Source organism: Talaromyces marneffei, chromosome 3 (assembly GCF_009556855.1).
Source record: "Talaromyces marneffei chromosome 3, complete sequence".
Lineage (NCBI taxonomy): Eukaryota > Fungi > Ascomycota > Eurotiomycetes > Eurotiales > Trichocomaceae > Talaromyces > Talaromyces marneffei.
Genome location: NC_072350.1, coordinates 493,310 through 513,289, shown reverse-complemented (window position 1 = coordinate 513,289; position 19,980 = coordinate 493,310). Strand labels below are relative to the sequence as shown.

General features: G+C 47.6%; 7 protein-coding genes across 7 annotated transcripts; 4 read left to right on the top strand and 3 right to left on the bottom strand.

Moving 5' to 3' along the window:
- Positions 1-9: 9 nt before the first annotated feature.
- EYB26_003938 (uncharacterized protein) lies at positions 10-2,258 on the top strand (the record flags this gene model as incomplete). The annotated part of the gene is made up of 2 exons (XM_054263232.1): positions 10-2,063; positions 2,117-2,258. 2 exons carry the CDS (start codon positions 10-12, stop codon positions 2,256-2,258), a joined length of 2,196 nt encoding a protein of 731 aa, XP_054119207.1.
- Positions 2,259-3,180: 922 nt separating this feature from the next.
- On the top strand, positions 3,181-6,771 carry EYB26_003937 (uncharacterized protein; the record flags this gene model as incomplete). The annotated part of the gene is made up of 2 exons (XM_054263231.1): positions 3,181-3,320; positions 3,372-6,771. The coding sequence occupies 2 exons, from the start codon at positions 3,181-3,183 to the stop codon at positions 6,769-6,771; spliced, it is 3,540 nt and encodes a 1,179-aa protein (XP_054119206.1).
- A 174-nt stretch (positions 6,772-6,945) lies between these two features.
- Positions 6,946-7,854, bottom strand: EYB26_003936 (uncharacterized protein; the record flags this gene model as incomplete). Its single annotated transcript, XM_054263230.1, has 1 exon — positions 6,946-7,854. One exon carries the CDS (start codon positions 7,852-7,854, stop codon positions 6,946-6,948), a length of 909 nt encoding a protein of 302 aa, XP_054119205.1.
- Positions 7,855-9,700: 1,846 nt separating this feature from the next.
- Positions 9,701-10,559, top strand: EYB26_003935 (uncharacterized protein; the record flags this gene model as incomplete). The annotated part of the gene is made up of 3 exons (XM_054263229.1): positions 9,701-9,911; positions 9,971-10,284; positions 10,353-10,559. The coding sequence occupies 3 exons, from the start codon at positions 9,701-9,703 to the stop codon at positions 10,557-10,559; spliced, it is 732 nt and encodes a 243-aa protein (XP_054119204.1).
- A 451-nt stretch (positions 10,560-11,010) lies between these two features.
- EYB26_003934 (uncharacterized protein) lies at positions 11,011-12,261 on the bottom strand (the record flags this gene model as incomplete). Its single annotated transcript, XM_054263228.1, has 1 exon — positions 11,011-12,261. One exon carries the CDS (start codon positions 12,259-12,261, stop codon positions 11,011-11,013), a length of 1,251 nt encoding a protein of 416 aa, XP_054119203.1.
- A 1,287-nt stretch (positions 12,262-13,548) lies between these two features.
- Positions 13,549-17,631, top strand: EYB26_003933 (uncharacterized protein; the record flags this gene model as incomplete). Its single annotated transcript, XM_054263227.1, has 2 exons — positions 13,549-13,581; positions 13,729-17,631. 2 exons carry the CDS (start codon positions 13,549-13,551, stop codon positions 17,629-17,631), a joined length of 3,936 nt encoding a protein of 1,311 aa, XP_054119202.1.
- A 973-nt stretch (positions 17,632-18,604) lies between these two features.
- EYB26_003932 (uncharacterized protein) lies at positions 18,605-19,351 on the bottom strand (the record flags this gene model as incomplete). The annotated part of the gene is made up of 1 exon (XM_054263226.1): positions 18,605-19,351. The coding sequence occupies one exon, from the start codon at positions 19,349-19,351 to the stop codon at positions 18,605-18,607; it is 747 nt and encodes a 248-aa protein (XP_054119201.1).
- Between the last annotated feature and the right edge of the window lie 629 nt (positions 19,352-19,980).

Sequence of the window (19,980 nt, the reverse complement as noted above, 5' to 3'; positions counted from 1 at the left end):
AAAGTAAACATGTCACGACAGCCTAACCCTTCATACCCCCGCGGCGACGTCTCGCCTATCATGTCGGATGGGCAGAGCATGTTAAGTCAAACCTCGCCCGTATCAGATTTACACCCCTCACGCAGTTTCCGCAATCATCCGTCAGGTCTTCGAGGCGATAGAGGCTTTAACAGAGGACCACCACCACCACCACAACAATTCAGCGGTATCAATACAAATATACCGCCGGAACCACCTTTGCATCGCGTTATGAACTCACCGCCAGGGATGACAGACAACAGACCACAAATCGATCGCTCGACTTCGCTGCGCACAAACACTACCGCTACCCCAGGCGCGGATAATCTCAGTGCGGCTGCTATCGGGGGTGGAATCAGTGGTATCGCATACGACGTTGCAAGTCGGAATCAACGAGAAAGCGGCCTAGAAGCCGTGCGGTCAATAGGACAGGGACAACAGGGTCGTGGTTACTATGACAGTCCACCGGAAAGAAACTATTCGGATTTTCCATATGGAGTGGCCAACGGTCCAAATCGGCGTAGCCAGGTAGATCCATCTGGAGCGCATTATTCACTCAGTATGCCGCTGGGTGGGACGGCCCTTGCAGCAGGCTCCCCTCCACAAGTGGGAACACCGGCCTTATCAGCCTCGACTCCATCGCAGATAAGCGTCGCAGAGCTATATCCCCACCACCCAAGTGGCGGCTTCTACGACGGACCATATCATTCGTACAACGGCCATGATCCTGCTGTGATCAATCCTAATGACATTGCGGACGACGGTGATGACGATATAATGGGCACTTCCCCGCAACAACAACGGCGTTCGTGGTTCGGTAAAACGTCTCATCAAGGACTGGCTGCTGGTGCCGCGGGTGGTGCAGCTGCTGGCGGTGTTTTCTCTGCTGTTAACAGTCTCCGGGGTGGCCCGACGACTTACGAGTCCGTCCCTTCCGGTGCCGGCGGCGGCGGTCAGACTCCTTACGAGAAATCTGCTTTCCTTACCCGACAGGCTGACATAACCGCAGCAAAGAAACGGAAAAGATGGTTGCTCACTGTGTTGGCAGGACTTGTTGTTGTGGCCATTATCGTTGGAGCGATTGTTGGAGGCATATTTGGTAGTCAAAAACATAGTGCTTATGAAGGTGGCTCAAACAAAGGTAGTAGTAGCAGCAGTGATCCTGGCACCAACATCGACACCGCCGCTGGAGACACGGCCACAAATGGTGATTTGAATAAGGATTCGCCTGAGATTGTGAAACTCATGAACAACACGGATTTGCATCGGGTTTTCTACGGAATGGATTACACATCGTGGGGTGTTCAGTATCCCTTGTGTTTGAAATATCCGCCTAGTCAAAACAATGTTACACGTGATATGGCTGTACTTTCTCAGTTGACCAATACCGTGCGGATCTACGGCACAGACTGTAATCAGACGCAAATGGTGCTGCACGCTATCAAACGATTGGAGCTGACGGATATGAAACTATGGCTCGGGGTCTGGGTCAACTCGAACGAGACAACGACCACGCGACAGATGGAGACTCTTTACGAGGTTATAAACGGTATGAACAATACTAGTATTATCGAGGGCGTCGTTGTGGGAAACGAAGTTTTGTATTCTGGAGGATTCCCGGATCGGATAACTGCCCGAACAGCTCTCATCACATACATGAATGCCGTACGGTCGAATTTGACAGCAAAGGGACTGAGTGTGCCCGTGGTTACATCAGATCTAGGCGATAACTGGACAGCTGATTTGCTGGAAGCTTCGGACGCGGTCATGGCCAATGTCCATCCATTCTTTGGTGGAGTTCCTGTCGATCAAGCAGCGGCGTGGACACTGGAGTTTTTCAACTCTCATGATCTCACGTTGACAAGCGGTACGGCAAAGCAAGCAATCATTTCCGAGGTTGGCTGGCCGAGTGCAGGTGGCAATAGTTGTGGTTCAGTCAGTTGTACGGATACTACGTCTGGCTCTGTTGCTGGTATCGAGGAGATGAATCGATTCTTGTCCGATTGGGTCTGTCAAGCGTTGACCAACGGGACGAAGTATTTCTGGTGAGTACTTCTCCTCGGGCTACGTTTATACATCGGCGCTAACATGTTTATAGGTTCGAAGCATTCGACGAGCCCTGGAAAGTCATTTTCAATACTCCTGGCAAGGAATGGGAGGATAAATGGGGTCTCATGGACCCCGCACGCAACCTCAAGCCAGGCTTGAAGATCCCTGACTGTGGCGGAAAGACAGTATAGCCTCGTTTCTTCTTATTTTTTATATTTTTTTTTTTCAAAGGCGTTATCTGTTCAAAAGGGCATATTATGGGATTGGTGGAGTTTCTGAGTATATATACTATCACGTTCAGCGTTTGGGTTCTTCATGTACAAACAAGGTTCTCTCTTTTTGATTTGCACGGTGGCATATTCTTCGAGGGTTGAGGGAAGCCACGTGACTGTGTTGGGATAGTCATAGGTTTTATGGATATATCGGCTTTGTCGTGGCCGTATATGTCGAATGTATGTTTACAGGACCTCTGACTAATGGTAGTGAATGGTTATTGTTAGATGGTATACGAGTATACACATACGTACGTTGAATAATAGCGGATGTCGTTGCTGATGTTGTGAAGAAAGTAAATAATCTCAGCGTTGCCTTGATTTGATATGCATGCCAAATCAGATTTCGTATTTGCCCCCCCATAAGAGTCCGACAAAAGCCAGAGCAATAAATGGTTAGTTGAATGATTCAGAATTGATGTAAGTTACAGCCCAGTTCAGAACGTCCCTGTCCTGGTTGACGTGTACGAGCCCTGAAATCAGATTCCGGCAAGGCTGTGGATTTGTGCTCTTTAGCCCTAGGCTCTGAATGGATTGTGACAATTACTTTTGGTAGGTTACTATGAAAAAAGAAAAGTGCTCAGCATTCAGATTTCGTCCTTGACCAATAAGAGGTAGCAAGGCTGAATCAGATTGTGGAATTGGTCAATCATGCTCCTTCCCGATGCCTATCATTGCAGACCGCAAACTGCCGTCAACCACAGAGGCGTACAATGGAATAATTTATATAATGAGATTGTTGTCTGGATTTGCCTTGGTCGTCCTTTTCTCTATCCACTTTCTTTACTTGTGCAGTATTCGAGATACAAGATACTGCACTTTCGCACTTCGTTTCTGCAAAATGGCACCAAAAGCGCCTCGTATTGCAGAAGAAATATGGGAACAACACAGGAACGAGATCACTGCTCTTTATTGCGCTCCCAAGGGAACGCTGAAGAAAACAATGCAGATAATGGAGGGGAAATATGGGTTTCAAGCAACGTATTGATGGCCTTCCACCATCCAAATGATGATCAACTAATTGTTTGATAGTAAGAACCAATATACCACAAAATTTGAGACTTGGGGCATACAAAAGTATGCTGACAGGGCCATCTGGGCCTATGTAGACCAGAAACTCAGGAAGCGAAAGTTGGAGGAGGGCAAGGATAGTGGATTTATCATCCACGAGAGGAAAAGGACACGACTGGAAGTTGAAAAAGAAATTGCCCGAAATGTCACACATATGAGTCGGTTGCAGTTGTTACAAGACATTCCTACACCCGCAGGTGTTCAGGTGTTCACTCCAGGAGCCGAAGCATCTTCTGCATCTGTCGCTCTTCGAGAAGTGTGCACGAGCAACCTTCCAAGTGTTCAATTACAGAGAGAGATTCACGCGGTCATGTGTAAGAATCGACAAATATACAAGTTCGATACTTTTCCAGCAATGGACAATCAAATGACTCAAATGCTGCCAAACTCTGATATGCTGGTTCAGTCAAGCAGTCAGCTCAATAGTTGCAACAGTCCACTGTTTGCAGCTAGGTCGCAGCAAATAGCCCTGAGAAATACTCTGGATAGTGTGATGTCATCCATATTGCGAGATTCTATATCAAAGAAAACGATATCGTTGACCTTGTATTTTCCACCGGACGACATTGACAATGATCAAATGCTGAGTTCCCATGAACTGGAAGGTTTTGGCACGCAGTTCGCCCTGCAAAAACTTCTGCAGTACTTCATCAGCTTAACAAACAATGGCATAATTCTTAAAAGCCAGCTGCAGAAAGGGGTAGAGTGGATATCAACAAATCTGAAAGAGTCTTTCCTTTCTGACCTTTTCGGGCGTGAGTCAACTGCGATTAGAACTTTTATGAGGAAGATACTTCCTGCCGCCGTGAGCTGTGGAAACACCAAAATGGTGGAATGTATTATCGAAAAAAACATCGACATCCTAAACATGACAAATTATCGTAACAGGGACGGTTATACGGAACAGGAGGAATGCATGTCAATAGCGGTCACAAATGGGGACAGTCGGATGGTTGAACTGCTTTGCACAGCAGGGTTTTCGCTGCAAATTGTTAGCCATTTTTCATCGCCAAATTCAAAGATGCTATGGGATACAAAGAATCTTGGAGCTTTACGAATCCTCCTCTCTTTTGGAGCAGATCCAGAGTGTTTTATCATTGATAAACCGCGGCATTATCCCCTCATTGATGCTGCGAAGTCGGGAGGCCTCGAGGCCGTTAAAATGCTTGTGAAAAGGGGTTCTACGGTCAACTCATATGTACAAGCATACTTTGGGACGTCCCTACAAGCGGCAGTATGGGCTGGGCATCTGGAAATAGCCGAATTTCTCATTAGATGCGGAGCAGATATCAACGCTCTATCTGCTTTAACCCCCGATGATTGCGTTGACGATTGCGTCGATGATTGCTTTTGCAGTTTTCATAGACCAATGTATTGGGGCATGAAAACACCGATTCAAATAGCCTGCGCGAAAAACCATGTCTCTCTGGCCAAGCTATTACTCACCCATGGAGCAAATGTTGATCTTACCACCAGTTTCCAAATTGAAAGGTATTTCAAGTGCTCCCACCGTCGTGATTATCGTTATTCAATCCACTCGCCGCATTGTAATGAGTATCAACTTTTCTCCGCGCTTCAATACACCGTGCAAAATGGAAACATCGATCTTGTTCGCCTACTTCTCTCAAATAGAGCAAATCCCGACTCAAGGGCGTTCCCGGTTTGGGAGGATACGCCCCTTCAATTATCTATCCGACTTGGTTACACAGAGATAGCTCGAATCTTGATAGAACATGGTGCAAATGTGAATGCTTCTCCTGCATGGTATAATGGTCGGACAGCCCTACAAGCCGCGGCGGAGAGTGGAAATATCCAACTTGCACAAATGCTTCTGAGAAAAAAGGCAGATGTAAATGCCCCGCCAGGGTATGAAAGAGGGCGAACTGCATTGCAGGCTGCTGTAAAAAAGGGCCATCTTTCAATAGCACACTTCTTGTGTCTATCAGGTGCAAATATAAATGCAAACCATGCTTCCATACAAGGCTTTGCAGCTATTCGGGCAGCGGCAGAAATAGGGGATTTGAGCCTTATTAATGATCTTGTGCGTCAGGGGGCAGATATACGCAATGCAGCAGCTGGACATATAGCCGTACTGGCTTCAATATTTCACGGAAATCTACTGATGCTCAAGTCGTTTATCGAACATGGCGCACCGATTAATGGAAATGGAAAAGGTGATGACATCCCACCAATTGTAGCATCAGCGATGTTCGGCTGGATTGATGGTGTGAGTTACCTCCTGGATAATGGCGCCGATGTCAACTCCTATTACTATGAAAACAAGGTGAATGACAGTATCAACAGCCTAGACTGGTCAATCATAAATCATGATGTTGGTATGGTTACATTACTTTTGAAAAGGGGGGCAAATATTTATTGCCCTTTTGCAAAAACCCCATATAATTCTTCTCTCTGCCTTGCATTGGACAACAGTTGTTCTATGAGAATCATCGATAAGCTTATCAACGAGTCCGTCAAGCGAGATCCATTTGCTTTGAACCTGGAAGTCCTAGCTACAGCAGTATGCAATGAACGCGATGACGACGGCGGGACGAGAACGGGAGCAATCCTCAACGCTATATCCAATCTTCCCAAGGCTTTATACATGGACCAAGTCGGGAAAGCATGGAATAAACTTTCGGAATGTCGTAGCTATTTGTTTGGCTCGAGAAACAGGAATGCAAAGCTTGCGGAGCAAGTAATTAGACTGTTGCTGCAGGCTGGGGCTGATATCAATGCCAGGCACCCTTGGATTGGTTGTACACTTCTACAGACAGCGGTGTACAGGGTGAATATTGACATCGCAAAATTCCTGATTGAAGAAGGCGCTGATATCCAAGGCTTAACCAGCAACAGTATAGGAACTCCCCTCCAAATAGCAATCAGGTACAATGAAATTGACTTCGCATACTTCTTATTGGAACGAGGTGCTGATGTCAATGCACCTCCAGCGGAAAATTCCATTGGTACTGCACTCCAAGCAGCTGTATCCAATGGGAACAAAACCCTGGTTTTAAATCTTCTTGAACGTGGTGCTGAAGTCAACGTACCCTCAGCCGGAAACTATGGTGTCACTGCACTTCACGAGGCTGCAAACAGAGGCAATATAGGCATTGCTATTGATCTTCTCCAACATGGAGCTCATGTTTCTGAACCCGCCTCACCAAAAAATAGTAGAACAGCAATTGATGGTGCTGCAGAACATGGACAGGAAGACATGCTGCAACTACTGTTGAACCATTATGATGGAAGTGAAGATCTGAAGGTTGTTTGTGACAGAGCAGCAACCTATGCGACGGAAGAAGGGCATTTCGAGATTGCCTCGTGGCTTAGGCGATATCCCGATTCTTCAACTGAATGAACACCATTGAGACACAAAGATTCGACTCTGTTATTGATACACGTAAGAATGTAATTAGCAATAAACAAAAGCACTACTGATATCCAAGACGCCATAAAACAAAGGCCTTTGCTCCAAAAGTCTTCCGATTGTACATAATATGGACTTTTTCCCCCTCCCTCTCTTCTAAATTCGTCACTGGTCTTCGCGCCAATAAACCCTCATCCTCCAAAACGCCTCCGGCCTCGCCTCGAACTCCAATGTCTTGACAGACCGTGTATAAGCCACATACTCGCTTAGATATTTCAAATCATCCTTTTCATTAGTATCATCATTGCCGTCATCTAAACTGCGAGCTGTCAACGAAGGTCCCTCCTCCAGCGGACCACCAAACACCATCACTGGATTTGACGGTAACATCAGCCCTAGATGTCTCCTTTCAGCGCCAGGCGCAAACAGGAATGTCTTTTCGGAAACAGCATTGAAGCCCTCCGGCGAATCCACGGCTGCGATGCCGAGAGAAGAGAGGATTTGGATGTCGAGGGTATTGAAGACTGGGTCTTGGGCAATTATCTTCATTTCTGTAGAGTCCTTCTGCGTAGAAGTAGCATGATACTGTTTAATACAGTCGATCATGGTCGTCAATGCAGCGAGCTGATACATCGCCACACTCCTCCGATCGACCCATCCACCTTGCACAAAACCGCTGGGTGACCCGAGACCGATGCAGACCACGTTCTCAATTGCATGCGCACTCTGACTCGGAAGAATATCTTTTGATAATGCGTCTTTGAGTTGATGCCATGTCGGCGATGACTCCCATGTTTCGAGATGGGTGTTGAATTGTTTCCGGAGTTCGGTGAGGGTTAGTTTTGCGGGTGGTTCCGATGGTGCTAATAATTGTCTTGTTGTCGTAGACTTATTATTATCGGCGAGGATGTCGTCATCATCGGCTGCGCCATCTGTCATTGTTCTTCTTGTCGATCTTGATGCCGAGGGTAAAGTGTGAGTGTTTGACACATGTGTCCAGCCATCTTCATCCGTAACTTCAATTCTCCGAGAATGGACGAATTTCTTCCTGTGTTTGCGAGATGCGTTTGGCATGTTGATGATCTTTTTAGTTACGCATGAGGTATGATGTATCAATTGTCAATAATTAGATATTCAGGAACCTGGATGATACGTTAGTATATGGACGCTCAAACGAGAAGGAGAGACAAACTCATATCCAATACGGTACTAAATCAATCCATGTGGTATCGTCTATTGTATACTGAAATTGACTCTATTCATGAAAAATGGTGGATGGTTGGATTGAATTTGATAGCGGAAAGTGGGTCTTAGTGAGTTTAATCATACGCTAGACTAAATACGGCAGCCTAGGGTTATCGGATAGAGAGACAGAAAGTGTACGAAGAATTTGGCTTGCGACATATTTATTGGAACTGAGATATTCTCCTCTGGGTCGTTTCCGTTTGCGCTGGACTAAGTCAGTCAAAATCCTCGTTCCGTACACTCAGCTCGGATCCTTGTTGAATGTACAAGGATTGCATTCTGCTCCCAGAGAAGGGAAGCAATTCACTCGATCAGGGAACTGACTGTACTCTGTATGTTAAATGTCCTTGCGGTCGATAGTGCGTACGAGCCACCAGGATCCAGACCAATGTGTCTTACTTATTGAACAAGCGTCATGAACCATGAACCAATTCTTGCTTGATAATAAATATACGGAGTACCGCCCGCAGAATCAAAAGAGGGGTCACGTAAGCGCTAAAATGCAATCCCACATCCACCAAGCCAAGTCATGACATTGAATCCCCGGCCCGATCCACGCATTGAAGATCGCCCAACACAAAGAATGAACCCGAGTACTACTACATCACACTAAGCTATAAACATAAATTAACAGACCGACTTCAAGGATTGAATTGACAGCGCCGCAAAATGGGACGGAACCAGCATAAGTGCAGTGCTACCGCTACATAGCACCAGTCTACTACGAGTAGTTACGCAAACTGCTGCAACCTGGAGAGAGACGTGAGTTGCACCAATCGGAGATCTGGTTTTAGCGCTGGGTTTGATCGCGATAAGAACCAGCATACATTCAACGAACTGGTTTAGGGGTTTGGATTGTCTGATCAGTATCTTTGTCTGACCCCGAACATAACATAACTAATACTCTGTAGTAAGCATCTGGCACAAGCACAATGAACAGACTTAGGGTTAGGGCTACATTGTGCCGTCTGGTCAGGAGGCTTAGCGTCCTGCGGGGACGGGACGGGTAGATGGACTCGATTGGAGAAGATTCGCTTTTTAGTCTCTCGTTAGTGCTCAACCGGGCGGCTATCCAGCAACAAATCACATCCTGAAGACGCCTCTTCTCCTGCATCGTGGGATGTGACAGCCGTGCAGATTGACACTGCTCTTCTCGCTGATTGGCCAACAATGTGATAGTCCTATCATTAATGGCTTGCCTTTGCAAAAATGTTCTTGCTGCACCTTTTCCAGGCCCTTGTCGAATCGGATGCGGTATGCAGCCATATTCTTTGTAGTAGCTATGGATTTGCAAGAATGGACATCGTGTGATTTGTGGGTCGCTTTTGTGCTTTGTTCTGGCTGTATCTCTTGTCACATTTGGACGTTGACGGGAGGCTCTAACTTTCCAGGGTCTGTGGCCGGGATTTCTAGTATTTCTGACTGGTTTCCCCTCTCTGTTATGGAATAGAATCCCTTTTCTCGCTTTATAGACCAGACACGTCCTCTCTGCTCTATAAATATATTCACCTACTAAGATTGTGCCGAGAAGAGATACCAAAAATATCTTAACAGGTTTCAGAGTTTAGGCTGAGAGGTCGTTCTCGACGTACCGACATTCTGGCGGTGCAGCCGAGATCGATGTCAATATAGATAAGACATTTTCCATTCTTTCAACTTCGGAACAATCTTCGACATGCACTTCTCAATATCACAATGGACAGCCCTGGTGGCCACGACACTCTCTTGCGCGAACTGGGTTAATGCACACACCATCATCGTCTACCCGGGTTATCGAGGCAACAATCTACACACCAACGGTTCCGTGGAGGCGGCGGGTGGACTTGGAGCGGCGTTTGTGAATGATACCACGATGTATCCCTATGGCATGCAATGGATGTATCCTTGTGAGTCTTCCATAGCCATTCAACTCTATACGGAAATGCTAACTTTCCTCCTTCACCAGGCGGTGGAATGCCAATCTCCACCAACCGCACAAAATGGCCTATCCAAGGCGGCGCCATCTCCATTCAACCAGGCTGGTTCCAAGGCCACGCAACAGCCTTCTTCTACTTCAATCTCGGTCTCGGTGCCATACCACCAAACATGAGCAACCCGATGCTCCCTCCCTTCCAGATTATCGGTCCCTCCGCGAACCCTTACCCGGGCACATTCTGTCTACCCCAAGTTCCCTTGCCGGCTGGGTTGAAGGTTAATGTGGGTGATTTGGCGACTATTCAGGTCATTGAGACCGCGAGACACGGTGCTGCATTGTATAATGTACGGCCCCACAGCTTCCCCTCATCTACAAAAAAAGAAGCAAGGAAAGAAAGCTGACAAGAGAATAGTGCGTCGATATCGAATTTGCGAACCCCGAAGACTGCGTGGAAGTCACCCAAGACAACTGCTTCAATTCATCCGACATCGCGTTCGCGGATATCTATGAAGTCAATGTAACGACTTCTGCGGCGTCGCCGTTGTTGATGACACCGGGATTTGCGCCGATGAGCTTTGTGGCGCTTGTTACTATGCTCCTGTCGGGGTTCATGATATAAATCGAACCTCTGAGAGAGAGGGGAGGAATGATAAGCCCATTGAAGAATCCGATATGTCCACTTGTCGACACACGTACGAAAATAATACCCTATACAATCCTTTGCAATATTATATCGAATTGTCTCTTCATTGATGAATAGGCAATGGCGTTTGGGATTTGGTGTTGAGGAGCTCTTGGTTTTTGGTCATGCTATTCATCTGATTGACTAGTATTCTACTATATATATATGATAGCGCTCATTCATAGGCCATCGCTGGTCCTTTGCCTCTGATTCTGGAGTCTGGAGAAAAGAGGTCTGAATGTTAAATATTGTTTCGGTCAAGCATTTTCTTGCACTTCCCTTTTGAAACTGTCTTGTATGTAGACTGTTATAATTAGTAGATGCAGACACATGTAGCAAACATCATATGCACAATCTTGGAATATTTGTAGACCCATGTGCCTTAACGTCAAAAATCGATAAACTCCAATATAGCCCGCACAACCTCATCCGGTTTCTCCTGTGGAATCCAATGTCCAGCCCCCTCCACCATCCTCAACATTCGAAAATCATCACAAACCTCCTTCTCATTGCCAGCCATCTTCTCAATAGCTCCAGGCTGCTGATACGTGCCCCAATCCTTGTCGCCGCCAATAAAAGCACAGGGTATTGAGATACGTTTTCCAGCAAATATGTCTAAATCATGTTTCAATTCTGGCTTCTTACCTCCATCCGCAGTTTGGACGCGGTACCAGTTCAATGCGCCCTGGAAAGTGGTACGTGCATATTCGTTAACGTATACTTCCAAATCTGCATCTGATAGCCAATCCTTTGATGCAGCTTGTGGCTCTTCCTTCATGAGCTTTTCAATGACCTGTGGCATAGTCGCTTCCAGAGGCATGATATAATATTCCGGCATCTTGACTACTTCATCCATCGGCCACTCCAGCCGTCCGCTATTCTCCCCCTTCCTGATCAATGGATACGGGCTGTTCCCCTTCCAGGAACCAGACTTGACATGAAAATAACCCCTCAGAAACCCACGAAGACCGCCTGCGGTGGTGGGTCCGGCCATATCTCCATTTGCGTCGTGGGTTGAGTAGTACCATTTATAATGTTTCCGATTGTGAGCCCTGAGTTTATCGTTGATGCTAGGTGTCGCCTTACCGGCACTAACCGGCGGGAAAGATGACGAACCCTGTGTATCAATAGTATTAAACGGCAGGCGCGGTACGCCGTCAAATGGATGCGTGAGTATAACCACGCTTTTGAAGACATCCGGCCTGATAACGGCGCAAGCAGCTGCTGTCACAGCGCTGGCGTCATGGCCCACGATACATTCCACTTTGCTGTACCCTAATGCATTGACCAGCGCAATGACGTCTCGCACGTACATTGTTGTTGCGAAATTGTGTAGATCGACCCACTCATAAGGCCTCGAATCCCCGCCGGTGGTGCGTCCGAACCCTCGTTGATCCGGCGCAATGACATGATATGAACGTCGACCGCCACCTTTGGCGAGTGGAAGGATGACCTTGCGCCATGAGAATGCTAATTCAGGGAAGCCATGGAGCAGTACTATCAGAGGGTCGGTGGGTGCGCCGGCTTCGAGGATGTGGTAGGAGAGATGGCCGTAGGCGGAGAGGTCTATTTGGCGAGATATGATGCCTGGGGGAAGGGGGAGAGGAGCTGGCTCCGATGCTGTTGCGAGGTGTGCCATGATAACTATTAGCCTGTAGCTTGTTGCTAAGTCATAGTCGATAATTGCCAACTACATGATTGATGATACGAAGTCAATTCATCTATCATGCATGAATAGACGAGATGCACGTGATGGCGATGGCGACGATTCGTCATGGTGGAGTCATGGCTCCGGGTATGCATATTATCACTGCCACTACTACGTACTATGTATGGATGGAGTACAAGTACGTACCTACAGTTCATCGGATTCACCAGATTTACCCGCTGTGGGATCGGATCTCGTTTTCGATTTCAAGATGGATTTAGATGCTTGTTTTGAAGTTGTGGCATCATAAGACGATCTGATCATTCAAGTAGCAGCGCAGTATCAGTATCAGGTCAGCATTGGCATCCAATTCCTTGCAACACATACTGCAGAGACACCCGCGATACCGCACTACAGCGTTGGTGCTACCTGAGTTTCGCTTCAAGCTTGATAGACGCATCCTGAGAAACTCCAATGGCCAATTAGGAAAATACAAAACATCGAGAACAGGAGGCGCTTTATCGATGTAGAGCAGAAATTCAACACAGCCAGACGATAGACACACCACCGTCCCAAAGAGGCAAGCGGAATTTTGCACTCGATTGCGGCTTTCTCGCGATCTGATTGGCTGCTCGGGCCCGTTGAGTCCGTCCATGACGCAACATCGCAACAAAGCTTTCACACGCTAGCCCGATCAAGACAGCTATTGCACGTGATTGGTGCGTCTCCAAGCAGCCTCGCTATGCTGTCATCGCCTAACGCTTCTGGGGCTAGGCAAGAGTCTTACTCTGTAACTCTGCTGCTGCTCACTCTCGTTTCATCATCGTCGGGTTTTCAACATCGACTGACCAAAAGTCTTTGTTGGTGCCAGACCATTTTTTTTCTTCTTCTTGTCGTCCTTTTCGTCGTCGCTATAGATCGTTCCTGTTTCGTTACTTTCACTTTCAGTATCGTTCTGATAATCGTAATATATCCTTCGTCGTGCAATTTTCCGCCCGCTGCGGAAGAAGTGGACTGACTGACTGCCTGCCTGCCAATCGTCTCCGCTAGCCCTTCGCTCCTGGCCTGAAGCCTTGACTGACGACACCCGCGACCGATCTCTCAAGAACAATTTGCAGCCTCTGTGCACCTGCAATTCGTCTTCCTTTCTACTTGGACAGTATTGCGACTCACGGCGCAATTGATTAATCCACCTCGCAACCCGAACGCCATACTGTGTCCGACGAACACCGTGAGCAGTGAACAAGCGTTGTCACTACGACATCTGCTCAGATCGCTATGTTCCGTCGCAGAAGCTCGTCTCGCCACCAGGTACGTTGTCCTATGCATGCATGCAGTTGCATACACCAACTGGTTGCGCATTTTCCCATCCGAATGCTTCCGTGTAGAACCTTACGCTATCTGCCTTTATCAACTATCGATACCTTATCTGCTAACATCTAATCTTTCGATCAACAGCCTCTGAATACAACTCCTTCTACATCCGCCCAAACCGCGGCTTCAAGAGCCTTTGCAGCCAACAGAGATGCCAACGCTAGTTTGTCATCAGCCGCCGCCGCTGCCGCTCTACGCAGTCATACACCACCTCCGACATCCCCCGCTGATGTTCAGACAAAACGTATGCTGCAACGGCAGCTATCAAACGCATCTCGCGGCAGCTCAGCAGGTGGACTGCGCAATGGCTCCCAGCCAACGCTTCGCCGAACGCCCAGTTCTGGCTCGATGACGTCGCGGACTTTTCGCGACCCATCTCCTGCTCGATCACATAGCACTGCGGGCAATACGAGACGACACCCGCCCGTCCCGCCAATTCCCCAGAACCTGCCGAATCGATCGAGCCCGTCTCAGAGGTCGGCAAGTGTTCAACCAAGCAGAGGTGCAACATCCCCATTGAGGAGGTTAGTAGGTGGCCGAGGTGCCAGTCTCGATCGCGGATCCGATAGCATAACAGCAAGCCCAACGACTCCACGCGATGGCTCACAAGGAAACTCGCCTGAGCTTGACCGACCAGGAAGCAGAACATCCATTAATTTCTCTTATCCGATGAACGCACGACCCAACTCTCCGCTGCAATCCCCGGTGGATCTCGAATTTCCACGATCGCCGGTAGAAAAGTCAGCGACTCCCCCGTTATTGTCACCCGTCGAAACTGCTGATATACAACAATCGATCAATAACACGGCAAACCGCAAGGTGAAACTGAAGCCGAAGACAGCTGCGCCAGGGTATAAGGAAGGAAGTCAGTTTGCACATAGAACCATGGGTGGCCGTCCTCGTGGCACAGCGCTAGAGGATAACGGTGGAATTGAACAAGAGTCACATGAACCGGCATATCCACAGTCCCTAGGCGTATCAACCACAGATTTCGCTACGAGTCTATCTGTTACAACAGACCTGTCCCAGTCTCAATCTCATGTAGCCTTTGAAGATGGTGTCGCGCACATTCCAAGGCCCAAGCCCAAGAAGCGACCGTCGATGGTAATGGAAGATCACGAAGGAGAGGAGCTGGCGGAAGCAGCAGGTACTGCCCAAGAAGATCTTGCAGTATCTTCTATCCAAATTTTTAAAACACAAGTTGCACCCGAGGCCCTCGTCATCTACCCCCCCGGAACCAAACAAACGGCAATCAATCCATACACTCGTCCGTCGCCGTCTACCTCATCAACACCATCATCTCCAGGTGACAGACTTACGGTAGATAGCAGTATTGACGGCCAACTGCCTCAACGACAACCATCCATCAGCCCCAATCGATCTGCCAGGTTCTCGGCTCAATTGACTGTTGGTTCCGAGTCGCCTTTGCATGAACCTCCTCCAAGATCAGTATCTCCTGTGAAGCCAGCTTTGAAAAACTCTTCGTCCCCAGATCGTCGGGCCTACCTGGGACAAACTCCCAGTGAATTCTCTGACGCCACATCTGTAGCATCGGATGATGGATCTCGAACCGGTTCTAAGAGGAGGGTCACCAAGGTCAGTTTCGACGATGAAGCCGAGGTGGTTGGAGTTGCTGCTAGCCCTCCTACTTCCCCAGAGCCAATGAACAGAGCACATAGTCCTGTAGAAAAGATCAAGTCTAGGAAATGGTTCGGTATCAGCAAGAAGAAGACCACATCCAAGGATGTTGCAGAGGATGATGATTTCGAATCTGTTCTCCGACCTAGACCGGCGCTTCCGTCTTTTGGAAGTATACGTGGGTCAAGGGAACCTGAGGAAGCTGTAGTTGTGGCTATCGACAACAATGATTCGGATTTATCTTCGGACGACGACTTTGATGCACGTGACTTTGGTGTATCGAGTGATCATGCCATTGGTGGTATACTTGTGAATGCTCACGAGCATGCTAGTCAACATCAGCGAAACTCAACAAACGAGTCTTCCATTCATGCCACAGTATTGAAAAACGCACCGTCAGAAGCGCCAGAAACAGTCGAGAGACTGGAGAGTGCGAGCGGCATTGACCATCTTCCTACGGTTCAAGAGGAGCAAAGTTCGGCGACGGCTACTCCATCAGAAGCTGCAGAGGCTTTACCTGCGTGGATTACTAGGGATGCCCCGAAGGAAGAGACGATCGTTGAGCAGCAGGTTGATAGACTCAAAGAACCCGTGCCAACTATTGCGATTCAGCCAGCAACACCTGGTGAAGAGCCGCGGAATAGCATTGATTTACACCATATGCCAGGCGGGTTTCCATCGTATATTTCCGATCAAGTAGCCACACCCGAACAGAGGCCGCAAACTCCAGTCAAGGAAGCCGACAGTGAGGGCGATGATTCCGGAGACAGCATATATAGTGATGCTGCAGAGGATCCCGATGAATTCCAAGGCGGCGTCTTTGGATCGATTAATGCTATTGTCGATAGTCCCTTACCACCTCAGACTGGGTTGCCTAAAGAAGTTCTAGAGAGCCCTACTCGCACAGTCGTGCATATTGACCTATTGACAAAGCTCTCGGAGCCTGTACCTTCTGCAGCTTTGGAGGCAATAAATCCCAGAATGCCTGCAACACCTTATGGGCCGACGCAGGCGCTGGTTGCTGCAAGTGTTTTGGAACCGGTTGGGGAAGAGCAAAAGCAAAGTTCTGCTCTGGTCGAATCGTCTTGGCCACTCAAGACTGATGCAACGCCATCTCCTGCTGTTCGTGTTCAACAAAAGCCCAAGACTCGACTAGCCGATCCTCATCAGGGTTCTCATTTGCGAAAAGCGCTACATAAGGGAGACCAACAGCAACCGATGGCAAAACAGTCACTCAGAAGCACTTCCGGCCTTGATTCATCATCATCTGCCGTTGCAAAACTCAGGCGTACGCAGACTGCAAGCCAAGCAAGGACGATTCTTCCGCACTCAAGTACCTTTCCGGCTGCTGTGACAAAATTCTCGCCAAACGACAGCGATTCAGATAGCAGCTTCAAACGAACCCGTCGTTCGCCCCGAGCCGGAGCCGGAGGTCAGTACAGCATGAAGAGAACGATGCGTGCCGCGAGGCCTGTGAGCATGGCAAATTTAGACTTGGGAGTCGAGAGAACCACAGCTCCCCGGCGTGCCTCATCTATGCGCACGACAATGCGAGGCCCAGCTTCTGAACGCTCTTCTGGTTTTTCAAGTTTGAGAGACAAGCCAGGTCATTTACGGTCACGGAGCTCGGTGATTCCCATCAATACACGGTCCCGAATTGGTGATTCCGATGATGAGGGTAAAGGTGGGCGCAGAATGTTCCAGAGTCGGTTTGCAGATTCAAGTGACGAAGATGAGCCTGCAAGCAATCTCACGCCCGTCCGTGGTATTCCCCGCCGTAAAGGCAGATATGATGGAGAGTCGACCGATCTGGATGATAGCTCAGACGAGGAAATCAAACGCCAGATTCGCAATGGCGCCACCAAAGCTGTTACACAAATGACCCCAGAGGAATTGGATGCGATTCTGTCCCAACCTCGGAAAAAGGGAGGGCTTTTCTCGCGGTTGAGGTCTCCGACCAGGAGCAGTAAGAAGGATGGCAAAATTCGAAAGTCCTTGATGGAGAGCCCAGCCAGGAGGGACACCCCTTTGGAGCGATCTCGACTTGAGTTGGCGCAAATGAGAGAAAATGCCGTGTCTCCAAAACTTCACAAAAGACAGAGAGCTGTCTCTGCTTACGCTGACACATGGCCGTTGAGTACAGAGCAAGCCTCAACATTAGCTGGGCCTGCAAAGAACACACGGCCCTCCACCTCCGACGGTATCGCCCATGGTCCTCTACTCAATCGACATGGGACTAGCGATAGCATCGACTCGATTGTTACCTCTGCATCCGATGTTGTTATAGGCCGGTCAGGCAAGAAGAAAAGGTTTCCCATGTTGCGACGAGCCTTTGGGCTACGTGATTAGCTCCTTGGCCACTTTTCACTATATTTTATTGTTGCTTTTTTTCCCCTTATGATGACACCCTGATACCCAATAAAAGAGGGTGATACTTACGCCTTTTTTTTTAACTTTTTTGTCGACTTTTTCCACACCATGATTTCATACATAATATCTTGTGGCGTAGTCCCTCCCCTCTCCATTCTCTATCTTTCTTCTTGTGAATTATTCCATACATCTTCATTCTATCCCCCTTTTCAAAACTCAAAACTGATTGATACCATTGCAAGAGTGACCGGTTATAACCAAACGTTTTTCTTTTCTTTTGCCTTTGCTTTGTGCCAAAATGGCAAAAGGCCTTGGATGGAGTTTAATATTACCCCCTTCTATTTGGTGACAGGATTTGCTGGATATATTTCATATATTTCATATATATTCTTTTCTTGAGAAGTATATAGATACATACTTGACTGTGGAATGATAATATGAGGGAGAATGTATTCATTCTCGATTTTGAGGAAGGCGTTGTTATGACTGAAGTGTAGAACTAATATGTATCTTCGCTTCAATATGAAGTAAAAATATTACTAAGTAATCTAAGTAATCTATGCCTAGTTGATAGGTTATGGGGTATCTACCTAGGCCGATATTTAGTACAGGAAATTTCTTGCTTTTGACAGCAAATTTGCACCCACACCGCGCCCAAACCTCCACAACACGACAAGGCCTTTGTATGGGGAAGTCATCTTGTACAACAAGCTTTTCAGTGACCGGGTTGTTTGGTTTGGTGGCTTGAGTCGAAGACGATGACTTCATCTTTGCCCATTCTTCTTGTACACAGTCGATATGCTTTGATGATGGTGGCATAGCTATGCAGTCAGCATCCCATTTTTATATAGAATCCTAGCCTTAATGAATTCATCAATGAGTTGATATACATATAATACTCGGCCACAATATGTTTGAATGTAGGCTATTTTCGTATTGAAATTCATGTAAATTACCAAGGTCTCACTCCATCACTAGCCGAAAACGTCCCCGTCTCTCCATCCTTGCCCAAAACTGCCAATCTCACAACATTCATAGACCCCTCCTCAACCGTCCCTCTACCATGGAACGAATTTAAATTCGTTGCAATATACCCTGGACAGGCAGCATTCACTTTGAACCCCTTTTTATGCAATAAAGAATTATAATACAACATGACCATATTCAGCGCCGTTTTGCTGGATCTGTACGTAGGAAAGAGTTCATTGGAATACTGTGTACTCGGATCAGATGCAAATGTGAGCGAGCCAAGAGTCGATGAGACGAATACAATCCGAGGGTTGTCGGATTTTTCGAGCAAGGGGATGAATGTATCAGTGACGACTGATGCGCCAAAGACGTTGACATCGTAGGTGCGTTGCATCATTGTGCGAAGGGAGATTTTCCCTTTCTCTTTGACGTCGAGTGCGATTCCGGCGTTGTTGATGAGGACGTCTAGACGACCGTGTTCTGTCTCGATGGTCTTTCTCGCGGCTGAGATTGAGGTGTCGGAGGTAACGTCTAGCTCAACGCTGGATATTGATGGTGAGGATGATGCTTCTTCGGCGAGTAAAGACGAAGCTGCCTCACGACCTTGGGCAGCGTCACGGCTGCCGATGATGATGTGGTAGTTTGGGTGTTCACGAGCTAATTTGCGAGCGACGCCATAGCCAATGCCTCTATTGGCGCCGGTAATGAGGACTATTGCTTTGGAAGTCATCGTTCTGGTGGGGGTTTTGAGTAGACGTTGGAAATCACAATCTTGTCAAATATACCAGGCTGACGGTAGGTGGCCAAGGTCCCTTTTATAATGACTTCGGTATGCTAAGTCCATCCTTAGGTCCGCGTGAGTCCCTCTCCTAATCCCTAAAATCGTATTCACATGCCGGACTTAACGAGGTGGATATAAAACAAACCCGAGCCATAACACATCAGTCCTTCGAGACTAAACGTAACCAACTCTCCTGTGAACAAATAAGATGGCCAACTATCGACTTTAGTATGTTTGTTATCACTAATTAATCAAAGTTTCATAGTGGTTAAATGCGTATACGTGAGTTGAATTCCGGAAAGGAAAATGATGCAAAAGAGTGTTGAATAGCGAATATGGCCTTCAGCCGTTTGGGCCACTTCTATATTGTTCAAGCTTTCTAGCGTTAGATCGAGAGTTGGAGGGACAGTATAAAGAGTTGAACAATGACTTTGGACTTCGAAGCAACGATATTCTAAGACTTGGAGATGGATTTGAGGGGTTTTGCCCGAAAAAGGTTTGTACGGACATTGAAGAATAATAGCAAACATTTTCCGATCATCGAACGGCCGAACGGCCGCTTCTATTAGTTCAGGAGT